This window comes from Ooceraea biroi, chromosome 6 (assembly GCF_003672135.1).
Source record: "Ooceraea biroi isolate clonal line C1 chromosome 6, Obir_v5.4, whole genome shotgun sequence".
Lineage (NCBI taxonomy): Eukaryota > Metazoa > Arthropoda > Insecta > Hymenoptera > Formicidae > Ooceraea > Ooceraea biroi.
In genome coordinates, this window is record NC_039511.1 from 11990876 (window position 1) to 12009703 (window position 18828).

The window sequence follows — 18828 nt, forward strand, 5'->3', positions numbered from 1 at the left end:
GCTGAAAAAAGATACGCTGATATGCCTTGGCGCAACTTCCCCGTCTCTCAAAGTAATTTAATAGACTTCCCGAGACAGTCGCAATCAATTATGCCGACCTTGAGAACGACGGGGTTGTCGATAATTAATGAACCGTCGTCGGTTGTAATTTAGCTGGCTGGGACGCATCTATCGACATTATAAATTGCTACGGGGTTAATACGACACCACTGCAAATTTGCTAAAAGGAAAAGGGAAAGTCCTGAAAGAAAAGTTCACTCGTAGCGACAATTTACATTAATTAATTCTGATTTATGGTTTGCTTCGATTTTTGATTTTGCAATGCGATTTTACAATGGCAAAAAAAGATTGGCTTCTTAATAAAAATAATTTCTTGGTAAGAATAAATTAGTTCTTGATAAAAAGAAAGTAGTTAATCTTTGTCAACAGACAATCGAGTAACTTTCATAAATTAATTTCTCCATGTCAATAATAATTTACACTAAAATACTAAAAAGAAAGGGTATAAGGGGGTAAGAGAGAAATCAAGATTATTTTGCTCTTAATCATTAGGAGCTGCTATTAAAATTACGTGCAAATAAATTAAAAAGTTAATTACAGCACCGAGAGTAAAATATTTCACGTACATAATTACGAAAGAGCTACGAAGCGCATAAAGGATACGCGGAACGTTCACCGCACTTGCGTTTCCCCTGAATGATTGTACAGCCGCGATTTACGGCTCGCGCGTTAATTAATCACTCCTCTCCTGCCAAACATCGGCGAAACGCTTAGTATGTCACGAGCGGAATTTACGCACGGCGGCACAGCGCAAACACGCAAGCAACGATCTTGCGATAAATGTACATTGAAAGCGGAAGAACAGCAACTCAATTCGGCAAAAGCGGTCACGAGCTTTCACGTAACCCGCTCTCGCAAATTGGTAAACCGACACGTATACAATATTGTGCGCGAGCGGTTAAAACACCCGCTCAATTAAATTCCATCTCGAGGGAGTGTTAATTAAGTGACGCTTAACGTACCTCGCGGAATGCGATTCTCGTTTATTCACGCGTGTCTCATACGTGTGCATTTTCCGTGACTCACAACGAGAATTAGAAAAAGACGAAACGCGAACGGATTTTTTTTCCTTGATTTCTCTTCTTGAGAATCGGGAAACAAATAATCCTGACGATTTGTTTTCATATATATCGCAAAAAAGTGGTAAATTAGTGCGAATATTTTTTCTACATTAAGAAATTATGTTAATTTATCAAACTTAGTGTGTATCCATAAGTTAAGCTAAACAAATCCCTACGAAAAGTAGAAGTTAGACGCGTTTGGTAACTTTTGTGGATCTCTAAAATTCCAACGAATCTCCCTTAATGCTGTAAATCTGTAAGCTTAATGGAGCATGTACAATATGATAATTGGAGTAGCAGTTATAGGCTAATTTGAGGGTATTATCAGCAATTGTGTTTTCCCACGGCGATGGGCTTGCATGCTATTGCATTAACGCCAATAAAAGGGGAACGCGATGTCAATAAAGATTAATTCCTAGGGCAGACGCGCTGCAATGGGGCTCGGTAATATGCAGTCAGAAGTCAATCGATGATTCTCTCAGTATGCCGAATTATTATTTGTCGTTGTCCAACGAAATTTGAGCGATACTCTCTTTCTCTCTCTCTGACATACTCTCTTTCTCGTCGGACATACCATTTTGATTAGCGGGCTACTGAATTTGCCAAATAATATCGCTCATGTTTATGAGGCAAATGATCGCGTTCTATGTATCGTGACCGATTTAATGCGTCATATTAATAGCGCAATGTTGTCAAATAATGCAAATATTCCACATGGAATACATGTCTCGTAATTACATTGTGTAATTACCAATAATAAATATTAATGAACTTTACGTAATACGATTATATAAGAAGATTATGTAATATTAATAAATAACGTATATATATATATATAATTATTCTTATTAAGAAATATACTTAAAGTGTAATATAAAGTATATAAAACATAAATAATTATATATTTAGGTATAATATAAATAATAAAATTTTGAAAAAATATGTTAGCATAGGATGAAATATTCATATATATATTGTTCTTAATATTATTTTTAGCAGATATTTTTGAATAATTAGTTTCGTACTTTGCTTCAACATAAATATTAACATAATAATTGAAAATGCTTTAAAAAGTATAGTATATGAAAATCTTACAATGTGAACACGAATCTATCAATGCCATCCATCATGCTAGATAATGAATACAGAATAAATAATATTCATCACAAATTTTTAAAGCTTAAAGGAATATTCTAAAAAGAAAATGATTTTGATATTTAATTAATTTTATGAAAGTTTCCAATTTTCGTCACTTTCTTTTGTTTCAAAATCTTCTCATAATTCGTAATAATCAATTTCGTATTACAATGAGGTTTATATTAATAGTAAATTTCTCAATATATTAATGCAATGATTAATATCACTTATCGATATTCATGTCAAATAAATTATGGGATCGGTTTCTCTGCTTTCAGCATATTCGCTCATATTCACGAACCAATGGTCTCATTCATTTTAATAAGCGCTATCCAGAGATACCCTATCAATAATCGCATGATTTATTGAATTAACAAATTAATTTCTCTCTTTTCCCCCTACATACACACGTGCTTTCTTTATCTAACATTTACTATTATTATAAAAAGTAGATGCTATATATATGAATATGTGCAATATGTAAAATTCATTTAATTTTATATTCACGATCTTTCTTTCGTGAAAACTACCGACTTCACAAGATATATAATAAATAAATAATGAACAATAAATAATAATTAACTAAACAGCATGATGCACAGTGTTGAAGAACATCTCGTGATTTAATTTTGATCATAACAAATCGTCAAATTGACAGATTATTCTGCATGAACGTATTACTTTTATTTTCATCTTTATCACAATATAGGAAAACTCGGTATGTGATGACAGGTGGACAGAGTGTGAAAAACAAATTTCCCTCGTGCATTAGGCGACAAGATTTATGAAGCTGGCAATACGGTAGATCAATGCGTGCTGTTGCGAAGGGAGGTAGATGGATCTCCTCGATATCATCTCACGACATCGAAAAGTACCTGCTGTATACTGTACGCAACCTCTCTATCGCTATGGTGAGCTGACGCTCTTGTAAAACACGGCACGAAAAGCGCACGATTGGTACCCGGCAATTTTGCCGTGACGGGTACGCGAGAGAGCCTGTTAACGTCAACTCTCGTTTATAGTTTATCGAGTGACACTCCGCATGACGGTGGTCGAAACCAGCTGCGATTTTATCTCGCTAAGGTGCTCGACTGCTCGCCGCGAGATATACAGTGCGAGTCAGAACTTGCAAATCCATTCCGTTGCCGATCGTAGCACGTATTCGTATTTCGCGATTTATCACTCAAGAAGACCACTTTTCTCATGCGGTCATGCAATTTCCTCTTGCATGAGGTAGATAAAGTTTCGTATTAAACGGTCGTATATATCATGCTGAATAGATGGTACACGGATTCGCACTTTTCGGCCGATATTTTACAGGTAATTTTTTTCATCAAGTCTTACGCCTCTCGTATTGATGATATTAATATTGCTCGACAAATCAGATTGATATCGCAGTATTCATGGATTTGCTCTTTTCCTCGCAGGTCTTTTAATTACGTATCTATTTTCATGAGTATTAAATATCGGCTCTCAATGCTATGATATGGCGTGATACTCTGCGTGAAACATGGCCATGTGCGATAAATGTATGAAATGAATTATATATTGCCAGTGAGAATGAATGGACCAGGATATGCACTATGCCTGTCGACTAGTACTTGGCGCTACAGCTTATCGAAAATTCCAAGGGATTATTGAGCTGGCGTATGCGACACAAAAAAACCCACCGACCAGTTTCCGGTGTCTGGCACGGAAATGTGCAAATTCATTTCGAAATTTATGCGAACACTTCGTAATGTTATCCGCTATATAAAACCATAATGCAAAACATAGTAAATTTTGGGCTCTTTAGTATAAGTTGTCTCAATGTCATTAAATCGCAATATTAAACTGCAATTTAACCGATATGAAGAACATTTCAGAACATTGGTAACATGTGAAACTCCCTGCGGCTTCCTCTAGCGTTCATGTTTAATAAAAGTAAAACCTTTTATTTAATTTTTCTAAAAAAGTTTTTTAATTAAAAAGAGAACAAAGGTTTTAATTAAAATAACAAATTTAGAAGATGTATTTTTAACGCCGAAAAGATAATCTAAAAATATGTATATATATATATAACTGAATATTAGATACGTTGATGGTATTGAATAGAATCCCAACCGAAAATTTTACAAGATTTCAAACCAGGAGAAGATCAAAGAGAAAGGAGAGGAAATATAACTAACTCAAATCTATTTTAATATATAAAAGTGGCAGCGTCATAATGAGATCTGTGAGATACATTTGTACATACTTTGCACATTTACATGTCAGCGACAATGTTGCATGAAATCCAAAACAGCCTGCGCGTGCTGCATCATTTTTTACGCTAATGCGGTTTTACGCTAATGCCGACAAGTCTGGTACTCGTATAATGTTTCTCTCGGACATCCATTATCATTTGAGAAAGATGCACGCGAAATATATATGCGTCCGTGAATGTCCTGCATATCGCGATCTCTTTCCTTTTCTCTCTTTCTCTTTTTCTCGTCCTTCTGCGAAATTAGATTTTTCAAACTATTCTTATTTATTATATTACTCTATTATCATCATTAGCATTCCAGGAAAAATAGCGCGTTGTACTACATCTTTTCTTTGTTCAATAATTAATAATAATTTAATGATTAAAATGGACAATACGAAGTAGACTATTTGCCATTTCTGGCAAGAGTTTCATGGTTTAAACGGTTTCTTGCTTACTGCTTTCAAATTAATAAACTTTCCTGAAGAGAAATTTGCGAGCTATTGTCGTAAAACAGCTTTCTCTCCTTTTCTTTCTCTCTCTTTCTCTCTCTCTCTCTCTCTCTCTCTCTCTCGCTCTTTTTTTCTGAACTTTATAGTACATATATTTGAATTAAACGTGAACTACTTTATTCTTCATAACGAAATTGTGGCATAAAGGCGCTTTTTTTTCTCAACGACTTTTATTATTTCAATTGCGACGTCCACATAGAAATAAAGGTTTATCGTTCACGATTGCGTTCTCGATTACCTAATAATAGTAATTAGCATGTCGTTCGTGTCACAGATAATCATTTCACGCAATTACGAACAGCTCTAGCCAATCGACATCTCGACACACGGAATCGAAATCTTTCAAAGAACATACCATTTATGTCCGTAAATATGTAATAAATGCACGCGGCAATAATATCACAGTGTAGATAATTACAATTATGTCGTCGAGATAATGTATGATGCTAATAACGATATTACATTAATAATCGTGATTTTATTCGATACGTATATATTAAATAGAATACTCCTCGAGTACTTGTTGTTTATTCTACAAATATCCTGAGCGCGCATCAAATGTAAAACGTGATCGATCCCGATAGGCTCGTGATAACGTTGAGACATATTCGGACGAGTAAGAAGAGAGTTGAACGCTGAATGAGTGCCGCGGGTACGAACACTCGGGCGTATTATTGGTCGTTTATCCGGAATATCCGTCATTAAATCGAAACGAGAGTCGAGAGCTCTCGCGCCCGCAATAGCCACGAACGCATTACTCCGCACTGCGCGGACGACTTCCGAGATGATGGCACAGAATAACTAGCAGCAAGTTCATTACCACCGGTGGTCTCCTCATTGCTCGTCAGCTATTTGCATATCACGTGTCACATATGCTGGACCGAAACTGGAGCGCGGTGAAAATTCAACCACTGCCACTGAACACTTTACGGATACCAATTAAGACCGTCCTTTAGGATTTGCGCAATATTCACCGCTATATCGTGTTTTTTTCAGGGAATTACACTCTCTTCGCGGCAAACATATGCTTTCTAAAAATATTAATAATCATCCGTTTCCTTACTATTGACATTCGCAACATTTTAAGAGAATTTGATATATTTTAATATCTTGATATATTGAAATAGAAACATTAAATAATTGTGAAGAATTATGATATATATTATGTTTAATATTATTATCACTTCTTATTTTATGCCTTATAATGTCATGATTATTATATCTGTTATTATGGCTGTGTCTATTGATTAAGAATTGTTTCTACTTGATTATGACTTTTTTTGTACTATATATTTAAGTGGCATGCATCTGCACTAATAGCAGCAATATTCATGTAAGCCTTAACATCGTGATTATAAAGCACTCACCAGAGCCGGTAACACGATTGCATTGGAATATTCATGCGTCGTTCATTGTGTGTTGACATTAGATTAGCCAAAATGGAAGTGACGTTGACATTAAATTATACGAAATGGAAACGAAGTCTAGCATGTAAACTTCCAAAGTTGATGGAAGAACCTATGTTGTAGTTCACAGGAGAGAAAAGACACGATCTCTTTTCTGCACGCAAAAATGTATAATCAATAAAATCCAAACATTTACAGAAACTGAAAGCTGTGTAAATGTTTATCATGCATAAATCTTAAAAAAATCGCAAAATTCTTTTGTAGAAGAATGTAATTGTAGAAAAAGAACTATGGGAATTGAAATATCAATGCCTTCGTGTTTGACTGTTACATTTAACAAATATTCTCACATTTGCAATTATTACGTATTGCTATTTTAATTTTCCAAAGAACAAAGTTTGTTTATAACAATGTACGCTTTTGCTGTGCTTCATTTTTATATAAACGTAATCTGAGAACATGTTACGTTACAACATTGTTATATCAGATTTATAAATTTGAATCTGATATTTTGAAACGGTGAAATATTGGCGATTCGTCAAAATTTTGTTGACAAACGTCATGCTGATGAACGTATGCAGATGCTACGCAGTCAGATAGAATGGCTCCGTCTAAACGAGCATATTTGCCAACACAATACGGAGCGCGTGCAATATCTTGGCAACTATTATCGTGACATCCTGCCGTGGCAGCAGTTTCGAGGATGCAGCTGCTGCGCACAAAGTGGGACGCGCTAGCCTCTTATATCGCGAATCTCGGTGACAGTAACGTAATCTGCCACATGTTATCAGAATACCGTTGAAATTGTCGATACGTTCTTTTCATGAGAAATAATGGAAGACATTCATAAAAATCAATAAACTGCAATTAAAGCAGTTAAGCCGAAACTTATAACAGATTATCAACATTCGCAATGTCAACTTTAGTGATAATTAATCTTTTAGTCTATATATAATCTACAATATGTATGTGCGCGAAAAGTTTGCTTAAAAGATTGATTTATGTATAATATTCGCGCAGGTAATTGCTGTGTAATGTAATGTATGACAAACTGCCTAGGTTTATCGATCCACGAAGTAACTATGATTCTACTCAAAGGACGAGGCTGCAAACACGATGCACGTTTTACATGTGCTGGGCGTTAACGTACACCACTGTCATCATCATCCCGATCATCTATTTGCATGTAGGATGATCTACCGATGACGAACAAACTGATCAATAAAGACAAATCAGCACAATTCAACACTATTAAAAATACTAGCAATACTTCAGGAAGGAATCGACTATGACGTTTTGTTCGCGGAAGACCCATTTCGCGAATTTAATCTGCAATGTTTCCTCTGCAGTATATAATCAGCGATAACAATAAAAAATGTATGATGTTAGAACGCTTTACGCAAACCTAATCTGGAATGGCGGCAACCTTTCGTCCGATTCCCGCAGGACGATATACGAATTTGGCATTCACATTCGCGTTTCTTCCAGTCACCGGTATCGAGATGCGGCCTCCGTCGCGGATTTATGTAGATTTTATGATCAATAATCAGTGGTCCGAAGGGGGTCACATTACGCCTATAACGCAAACCGGAGCATGCATTACCATAATCTTCAAGGTGGCTCTATTACGATGCTTATTGCGAATAATTGTGTTAACTGCGCCGCTGCAGCCAGGGTTGTTGCTATTGCAGCGGCTCCTCTATTATCATTTCCCGACATTTCGCAGCCGCGCACAGCCGTCGTTAATCTTGCCAAACGAACTCTCGAGAAATCGTAAAATTGCTGAGCGCCCGATCACTATGATAAACGCGCGTTTTTGGTGAACGTTAATCGCATAATAGGCGAGATTCTTTCGGCAGTGATAAAGCAGCCAATATAGCGAATGAAAACAGTGAATTGTTAATTATTTCAGTTCTGAGAATAATCTTATAAGAGTAAATAAATGTAACAATATATCGTTATATTTTGTTTTTCACATTACGAGTGGCATAAATTCAAAATTTATTAAAAAACTAACTTAAGCTTCTATGGAAAATGATATATTACATGTGACACATCGCGTTACGTCGAACAATATAATATTGCAATTCTTCATCAGACAAAGCAAAATATTATACAATGAGCAACATTAGAAGAAATGTAGCTCAAGTAACAATTTTTAAGCAGTATTTAACAAATTGCATTATTTAAAAAATATAACATAAGATATATACGCAAAAATCGCATTGCACATTTCATATTTTCATTTCATGTTTTTTGCAAAACAAAATGAGCGCCGTATTTCACAGAAAAATATGTAACAATGATTATATTTCTTTTGCAAAAAGATATTAGCGTTTTAACTTTTGTTATTTGAGAAAGGTTTATAGCGACTGAAAAGTTATTGACTTAATATAAAGCATTAAAATATTTATTATGTTGAACGACATTCGTATACACAGTATTCCAATTTTGATCGTATGTTTTAATATAAACTGTTACTTTTGCTGCTACGTGTTTTTCCATTAAAACGCGACGTTCGCAGCACGTAAAATATTTTCCCGGGAATCTCTTCAATTAATCAAACCAGTCCTCTTTGTGCGCGCAATACACGATACGCTACGGTATTCATAGTTCATCCGTCATTCTGGAAGTTGTTTCAGCTGGCAGCATCGCGAAAAGAGCAGCTAGTCACGTTGCCAATATCGTCGTAACAATATACACGGCAGTTCCGTCGAATTTTCATATTCGAAAGGTTAATCCATGCTAGATCCATTGGGGATCACGAAGGATGGCATTCGTGAAATCTTTATTGCACGAGCTCCCGGAACACTAACGGGAGACACAATAGTGATAAATTAATCCATCGTCAAAATGGATGCCGTTTTAATTTTAGTTATACATTATCCAGATCTGATCTAAACCGTACTTTTTTTAATTAAAAGATCAGTTGAATATAAGCGCGTGCGCGCGTATGTGTGTGTGTAAGAGAGAGAGAGAGAGAGAGAAATTTATTATAATTACATTTATCTCTTTATTATGAATCCCTAATTAATAATATAATAGTAATAAATAATATTACTATCATAATTATATTCTTCGGAAATTGCGACATAAGAGATATAAATTTTTGTTTAGGTATTATATATATTTATAAATTACAAAACAGCAAATCTTATTTGAAATAGAAATAAACTAGAGATCATATAAAAATAAACTAAAAATCAATAATAATTTTATTAAACCCGATGGTTTTTAATTTTGATATTAAACGATTATTTAAAATATCTTTTCTTGAATCTTGCCATCGGACGTTAAATTTTACGGGTATAAGCAAAGACGTCACGCTTTCGCGAATCTAAAACTAACTTGTCTTCATGAAAAGCAATAAATGGCAAGGGTTAAGCCACGATACAAAGTACACGCGACACGATCTCTTGCAGAATTCTTATTACTCTTTAAATCACAGAAATTTATCGCGTGAGAAGTTATGTCATCATTTCGAGATTCATCTTCCGTGAATGAGTTTGACATACCGTGAACATATAATTCCTGTGAAACAATAATTCCGTGCGATAGTATAATTCCGTGCGATAATATGTAATACAACACGTTTTGCTATATATCATATATCTGTATCGCTATATCTAATTATTCCAAATTTTACGAGTAATTTCATTTTATGAATAATTTGTTAAAATAATAATAAATTAAATAAATTCCATTTTCCAATAAATATAAAATATAAGGCTATTTATTATCATGTGCAAAGAGATTTGATGGTTATGAATTTTTGTAATCGTAACAGCATGAAGCTGTATATAGCTATGTATAGATGTATAATCACGCTACTGTAGAAATATGATTGAAATATGATAATTTCGATGTATGTAACTTTTGAGCTGTTATTTGCAAATTATGCAACAATTATCTTTTCTAAGAAGGAAATCAGAAGTCACAGTGGCAACTTGAGAATTATAAGATAAAGTATATATACATATATACCACTTATCTCTCAAATAAACATAAAAACAGCTTAGAAGAAACTGATAGATAGAACAAAACCAGATAACATTTACATCTAATTTAACTTTTTCGAATACAAGTGGTTAGCCCCGAATAAATATTTCAACATGCACCGTATCATTTATGCGCGCTCAAAAATCAACAAATATCGAGTATTTCAATTACAGATGCGATAATTTGTAGCCACATCGCGCTTATCAATCGGCTTGCGGTCGCATTTGCTACTAAATATGATCATACAATATTAATTTCAAATTTAATACAATTTCACGTTTCAAAGCTGGAAATAGTGCTCGATAAGCAAACAAACAATGAGTAGTATTTGTAGAAATTCTAAGTTTACGAATATCAGCTTTAAAATTGAATTTTTATTTCCTTTAACGAAAATAACAGACTGACAAATAAAAGCTAGAAATTTAAGATAATATATTTTCTCAATGACATCAGTGGATCAAAGAACTTGTTCACAAATGCAGCAAATTGAGTACATCAATTGATCAGTTAATTGAAATTAATATTTCGTTGGCTTGTAATGGTTTCGTTCATTAATTAACTCAATTAATGAAAAACAATTAATAAAAACTAAAACTTATATCATTAAATTGGTGACACAAACTAATGATTCGAGGATTTCATGACAGTACAAATAAGATAACGTTAAAATATATAATGAAAAATAAAAAGTGATAATCGTGAATGCATTGACATGATATTCTACATGATAGTCTCAATCTTCAATCTACTCCTGCCACTTAGTAATATCAATCATCACTGAAAGCGTTTAAAAAAACTGAATCTGATAATCCTAATGATTTGTTATAACGCCGTGGCATTGCTCTTTCGATAATTTATCTACTCGATAATTGTCGATAAATAATCATCGTTGGAACTAAAGTTTCCAAAACTTTTTCTAAAGCGTCTGTTTCACTTGCTCGTTTCTTCGTTCAACCAAATTTAACTCACTCTTATGCTTCGAGCTGCTCTTCCACAAACCCCTGAAGAACGACATCCTAGTCCAGCGCAACACTACCGATTCTAGTAGCTCCAAGATCTTCTCTCTCGTTACGATCTGTTTCGCCAGTTTCCTTTCCCTCGTGTGTTCGTCTCTCACTCACGAATCTCGGTATCGGAATTTCCACATCCAGAGCACGCGAACTCGAAAACGAGCGACTTGATCGTTCCACCGATCACGACAGCTGTCACCAGTGTTATACCGCCGGTAAGCTCTCCAGCATTACGAAATTAAGATCGAAAAGGATTGACAACTGATGGGTTCGGCACTAGATCTCTTCTAGACGAGAGCATCCGCGAAAACGTGTTGCCACAGTGGCAGCGCGCCGCGATATGAACCGTCCGGAACGGTTTATAGCGGCGCTTCGCCCTCGCGAGAGTGAACATGCGCATCCCCGTTCGTCCTCGTCTTCTTCGTTCTCACTCTCTCTTTCTCCCTCTTTCTCTTTCCTTTTCCTTCGCTCTTTCTCTTTCCCATCGCTGGCCCGGATTCCGGTTCCGCTTCCGAACCGGATCCCACACTGAAAGGATAAAGATTATTTTCACGCGTTTCGCGACGCGAGTCTGCGACGATGGAGTTTTGGACCAATCGTAGCAGAAGTGAAAAGATCGCAGATCTAAGAATTCCACTCTCAAGAAAGAATTTTGAATCGATGAAGGAAGTTTCACAGCTCCAAAAGTTTCATATTAAAGACAAAATTTCAAAGTATCAAAAGAAAAAATTGAAATATTCCAGGGATGCCCATAAATTTCATGCTGGAATAAATTCTGGATTAATGGCAGCAAGAATGAAAAAATTCCCAAGGGTTCCATAACTTTCACGTGAAGGGAAAAATATTTTTAATCAATAGAGATACAAAAAAGCTCTAAAAATATGCTTTTTTTTAAATAAAATGACAAATTTCAACATTTATTTTCACTTGGAAACCTATAAAGAGTATGTAACAAAATATCTTTCAGATATTCTATATTTCTCGAAAAAAAACAAAAAATATTTATATTTTTATTATCATGTAATGGAACATTAACAGAGTTTGGAACAAAGTATTAAAAATTCTTAACTTATCAGACAATATTAATGTAAAAAGGTGCATTTAATATCTGATTAAACACCGTTAAAGTGTCTGTCATCAAGCAGGCTCGCAAAGTAATTTGGTATTCATCCTCGCCAATGACATAGTTGCCAAGAAATTGATGCATTGCCCAGGCACGTTCCAGAAACACGATCGAGGGTCGCCACCACCTAATTTCATGGGAGATGCCCACCCTAAACTTATGGGCATCGAACTTTGTTGGATAGTCTCGTGGTAAAAGTCGATACCTACCTAATCGATTTTACATGTCTACCGTTTTTCCAGCAGATAAAAGAATCTTTTTAAATACATTTCAAAATATTTTCAAATACTCGATATAACGCGTGTAACATACATTTAAATAAATTTAAATATTGAAATAACATGCCTAAAAAATAAATGTCTTATACAAATTACGTTTAACTATTAAAAACTATACAAACAAATTCGAGCTTTCACGTCAATTATAGATTAAATTTGAGTATTGAGTATCTTTGAATAGCTTTAAAATTGTCGGGTATTCGAAATTGATCAGCAATTTGGTACTATGAATTCTCTCATAGCCGAAACCTAACCTGCAGTTAATTCAAAGTTATCATGTATCCACGAATTGAAACGTCGAATCCGAAATTCCTGATCAAACCCGAAAATTTATCAGGTACTAGCACTTCTCTAGTAGGAAATACGGGAACGAGGGATTCGCTCGATTATCGGGAATCATTATGCGTTTGTTTGCGTGCGATTGACTTCAGGCGGCCGTGATACTGTCGACTCGATTTCACGTGTGCTCATCGAAATTGCCAATCAATTGAGAGGAATTGGGGAAAACAACTGTCCTCCCTGCCTATTAAATTAGTCACATCTATCGATCCTATCAGATTACAGACTGGACTGACGCATGAAAGAATATGTAAATCGTCACGAGATAATTGTGCACTGAACAAATCGGCACTTTAGAAACGGAAAAAGTAGAAAAAAAGTGGAAGACAAGAGAGAGAGAGAGAGAGAGAGAGATGTATTTACCATTCTGAGATAAGAATATTTGTAAGCACAAAGAAAAGCGAGAAAAAGTGCAACAGAACTGGTGCAGAACGTTTCTATAAAAGAATTCCAAAGAGTAGGGATTAATTTTGAAGATATGCGAAATATATCACATAAATCGTTATTGAATGTACATGTTTGCTGCAAAAAGTTATCATGTCATTAAAAGAGGATTTTTAAGACACTTTCTCAAGAGGTGACTGGCTGCCAAAATTGAGGAAACTGGCAACCAATGACACAAAAATTCGCGACTAGAAAGAAACTGTGGAATGTGAGTAAGTTACGGATCCAAGCAAGATGATTGACGAGAGAAACTGGCACGAACGTTCGTGGAGACAGGCTGGACCGAGTTGCGAGTTTTTGCCCGGCTGGCTTAACGGACGTGTCGCAAAACTTCTGCTTCTCGCTCGCGTTCCTTCTCCGATCGCCACTAAGAACCGATCGATTTTTCCTTGCCGTCATCGTGACGTACATCATTACTCGAAATCAGCATGATTATCAATAAAATAAAATACGATAAAATCATATCCCAATTTCGACGCTACAAACCAGAATGATCAGTACATTTCAAGTTGGTACATTTCATTTTTCAAGTTGGAAAAGCTGATGCAAATTGTGAATTTCTTCAATATTCTCGCTAAACGAAAATTGGTTTAAAAAAATCCATAGACAAAAATAGATAGCTCGCGTTAGAGAGCCTGGCACATCCTGCACCGAAAATGAAACTCGCTGAAATTATACCGTCAAAGCGCTTAAAATGCAAAAGAGATGTATAATTAATCCGGTCGACAATTTTCCTGGGCAATACGCGGAATGCATGGAAATGCAAAAATCACGAGGTCAACTTCAAGAATTATTTTCAAAAATGCGACATGCGGCGATAACGGCTGGTCCGCAAAGAAAACCCGCGCAAAAAGCCACTGGCGTCACAGGTGCTGTCTTCGCTCTTTCCACACGTTTCTTCTGCGTTATTCCGCCCGTCGAACGATATTCCATCTTTCCGTCCCTTTCCCGAGGCAGCTGGATCATCAACAGAAGTTCTGCATTTGACAATGCTCGTCGAGCACGTCTCGCCGAGTCAGATGACGTTCTCCGTGACACGCCGCAAATTTGCATGCTGTGATAATTAAATGGTTGCCGGATCAAAAGTCATGCGTGATTTTTTTATACTTTTATATATTTTTCGGTTATGTAGTGGATACAGAGAGAAATTTTCTGTCAAATATACTGCCTCTTCAACGTGTACATATACTTTTATGTGATTATTCAACTAAAATGAGAGATGTTTCGTGTGTTAACTCTGTTAACAAAATTAATCATATTCATTGAGGATTCACTCAAAATATTTCTTTGAACAATTCGTAATATGTACATGGAGCACATTAGCTTTGCTTTGTGAATTTACTGTTCTAATAATATTTTTTCTCCCTCTATGTGATTTCTATGTATTCCAGAACAACCGTAGATAATTATCGATTGCCATATTCCTCTTGTGGTCTCATCGGTTGCTACCACTTGGCCCACTCGCTTCGCCATGACACAGCTGACGTCGCCGACGGCGAGTCAGTTAGTCCCACGTTTGGCACACTCGTCAAGTACACGCATGATACGCACGTGCATATCGTGTGCGCACATGCAGTTCGACTCGCCGTCATGTACGGTCATCGGCCGGTACGCGATACGAATTCCATTACGCGCGATTATGCGGTATTATGCGTGAGGGTTCGGCTCTGTAATTCCGAGTCTCTCGTCGCGAGAGGCGGTAGCATTGTTACGCAATCACGCAGCAACGATCAGGAAATGCACATGGAATACGCTTTCGCGAAATGTCTGTCAAACTCTGGAATATGCACGCGTTCGTGATGTATCAATCATCAACAGAGATAAAGATCTTTGTGATGTGCCTAGAATGTCTAGTAAATAACGGATATTACTAATTCAAGGTTCTATTCCGTTTAATCAAAATGATATGGATAAATGGAATCTAAAAGTAACAGTAAATTATTCATCAAATGTTTCGATTATGTTTCGAATTCTCTTTCGCGGATAGTTAAAGATTACAATTTTAATTTAGATTAAATAATTTTAATAATATATTACATAATTATTATATAATTTTTCCTATTTTTAGACCTAACACTGTATGTAAACCAAGTTTCATTTAAAAATATTTTCGTATTCCATCATTATCAATGACAACTGAATATGAATTGCTTTAGCATTTGAAATCATGTATATATTAAGATTCGGAGCAGCCTATGTGTTTCCCAACGCAAAATATATTTACCGCTACTTCGATGAGGAGCGAATTAAATTTTCATCGTTGAAAATTCATATATTGGATGACATGTAAAATGGGAATGTGAAGTAAAATTAAAATGATAATAATAAAAATGGACCTGGCGAATTATAGGCTTCGTGATTTATTTCAATTCCGAACCCCTCGCATTTATTACTCTACCTTCAATCCGCAGAATGGCATTGGTCGCTCTAGTTCAAAGATATTGATCTATAGTGCACCAGATAATGGATTTATGATATTACCATGTACGAAGATATATGTATGGCTACATGATGTTGAAAGTAATATTAGTTAATCGAGTATGACAATGAATTATCGGTTAATATATTACTATCATAGCTAATTGTTTTCGGTCAGCGATATTATAACACGTTGTCACAATATTGCTGCGATATCTCATCGAAACTCTGCAACATTATTTCGATTCTATATATACTGGAAGAAAACTGTGACATTTAAATGAAAATTGTTACGTGCAGTCGCTCGAATAATATCCACGCGTAAAAATATATGCATCATTACAAAAATGTAATTGTGACTCGCTGCTCCATCGGAGAATACGGTACATTTTAATGAATCCCGATTTTTCACAGGGTAAGTATATCGACTTGAACATTGAATTTTTAGAACTATGACTGTGACAAAAACGAAAACGTATAATTATACGCTACACTTTATTTAAATGCATGTCGCGAAGCAGCTTTTTCATAGAAATATTATTGACCCTCCATCATGATCGTATCTCGTCGAATAATTATAAAGTTGAACGTTTATAACCTCGCGAGAATGATTCCGTTAATATAAATCGAGGATCATCATTGCGTAAGAAAACATAATAAATCACTGTCGGATACAAATCGGTGCAGCGCAAAGTCGAAGGACAGCTATCGATGCATCGACCATAATCGATTCTCGAGAATGATGCAACAGTGCATGGTCTTAAATTTTTGTCTAGGTAAATTTACGCTCAAGGTTGAGCGTTATCAATATATAACTTCCTGTATAAATTTCAGTCTAAAAATTCTTATGAGAGAAAATTGTGGCTGCAAAAGTGCTATTCGCCAACTGAGTATAGCCAATCTTCAACAAATTTTTTAATATACAATATCAAATATGTCTAAGGCCTTTAGATTTTTAATAAACAAATACGAAATAAAGAGACTAGTAATTCCACGAAAGAAATTGATCGTTCAAGATATCATATTATGCTAATAATTCTGACTGATCCTTCTTATCACTCTTTAATCCGTTCGTTCTCCTTACTAAAGTAAAAGCCAAGCTTAAGAAAACCTGCTGAATATTAGTCACGAGACGGATTCCAAGCACTCGCAGATGAATCCCATTTCTTCGTCTTTGATGTGGCACAGAGCACGAGAGCACGCGAAGGAACGAGTCCTTTCGCGATTCCTACAAGTATGATGCAATCTAATTCTCCACGTGTCGAAGTAATCTAAATTAGGAGAGGATTTCAACGTAAGAGGGAAGAGACGACGTGCTATCTACTCTGTCCGAATAACTCGTGAGTATAGTCGCGTGTGCGAACTATGCCAGTCATCCGGAGAATTACTCTGAAAATTGTATAGCTTTACGACGCAAAAGTTCGACATTTTTCTCTGCTCTTCAAAGTATTTGTAATGTCGTCAAAGTTCACACCCGTGGCAAGATCAATTTTTTAACTGAGTAGAATATTATGATTTTATGATTAATAAAGTTTTTTTTATATATTTTCTCTCTTATCATATGTATTTTATTATTTCCCGTTGTAGACTTCTAAAACTCTGAGTGAAATTGTACTTATAATTGTAATATAAATATAATTGTAATTATAAATATTTCATGATTGACTTTCTGTATCCCTCTTTCGCTCTTTCCCTTTCTGATCCTATTCTCTTTGAATAACCGTGTGATACACTAAATTCCTCACCATTATAGCATCCAGCTTCATTTGAAGCCAGGTATTTCGACTCGCTGTTATGCGTGCCCCAGCATTTCGCTATTATCATGTACATGTAGGATATTCCAACTATTTCACGATTATCGTGAATGTGAAATTCTATGGGATATATAAGTATACCGCTTTTGATATGCTCGCATCAGTCATTAATAATTTCGCACATTATTGGAACATGGAATGTAAAGAATTATATGAATATTTTATAATTGTAAACGGATAAAAGATTTTGAAGGTATGCCGAACCACGGTGTATAATGTCGGGTTTAATATAGTGTATTTCTTCGGATAAAAACCAGGTTTTTAAGTCAAATAATTTTCAGTAACTTTGACGCGTAAGACAGATAAATTTAATGATTCCAATATTTAAAAGGTTTTTATAAACTGTTACTTTTATATCATCTATTTAATTGTCAAACATGTTTTATTTAAACATTTTACATTCATTTTTTGTATAAATTTGATGATGAAATTTAAATTCATAAAATTGAATAAAAAGTCTAAAATAACGTTATATTTCTTATATGCTTTAATTTCATTTTTGTCCCTCTATTTCTGAGATACGCATCAGAATATGTAAACATATATAATTTTATAAATTTGTGTTGAAGCACAATTCAGACTATATTTTGAGAATGTATAACGCACATCGAGAACGATGGACGATCATCGCGCATCATAAATTCTCGATCAGAGGAGGGCTTCGACCTTTACGTGCGCTGCTAACGCAGCTTGTAACTTAAGAAGGTGCCGCGACCATCGGCAACTAAATGAAGACTGTACGACCGCTAGAAGAGGAAAGAGGAGGAGAAACACGAGACGAAAGCCTCGGGAGGAGTTGCATCAGTCTGCCTGCGCACGCGACGTTCTCATCTTTCTTCGGAACTTTGCGTATCTTCAAAGGCGGGCCGCCTTGAAACTGGAGGCTGACTACTTGGTCGAGTCATGATTGGTCAGAGTATTGTCCGCACTCTACTCCACGCTCGAAATTACGCGAGTTGATAATGAAGAATATAATGCGGTAAACTGCCTACAAAAAACAACA

General features: G+C 35.4%; 1 protein-coding gene across 2 annotated transcripts in view; it reads right to left on the reverse strand.

The window, feature by feature from the left end:
* Nucleotides 1–18828, reverse strand: part of LOC105285155 (low density lipoprotein receptor adapter protein 1) — a 63203-nt gene that overhangs the window by 32951 nt on the left and 11424 nt on the right. The window contains exon 1 of one of the 2 annotated variants that reach the window (XM_011349156.2): nucleotides 11369–11767. The exons of the other annotated variant lie outside the window; for it this stretch is intronic. Coding sequence (XP_011347458.1) covers nucleotides 11369–11414 — 46 coding nt within the window. The 5' untranslated portion in view covers nucleotides 11415–11767. Of the gene's footprint in view, nucleotides 1–11368; nucleotides 11768–18828 lie in introns of those variants that run through there. 2 annotated transcript variants of the gene reach the window in all.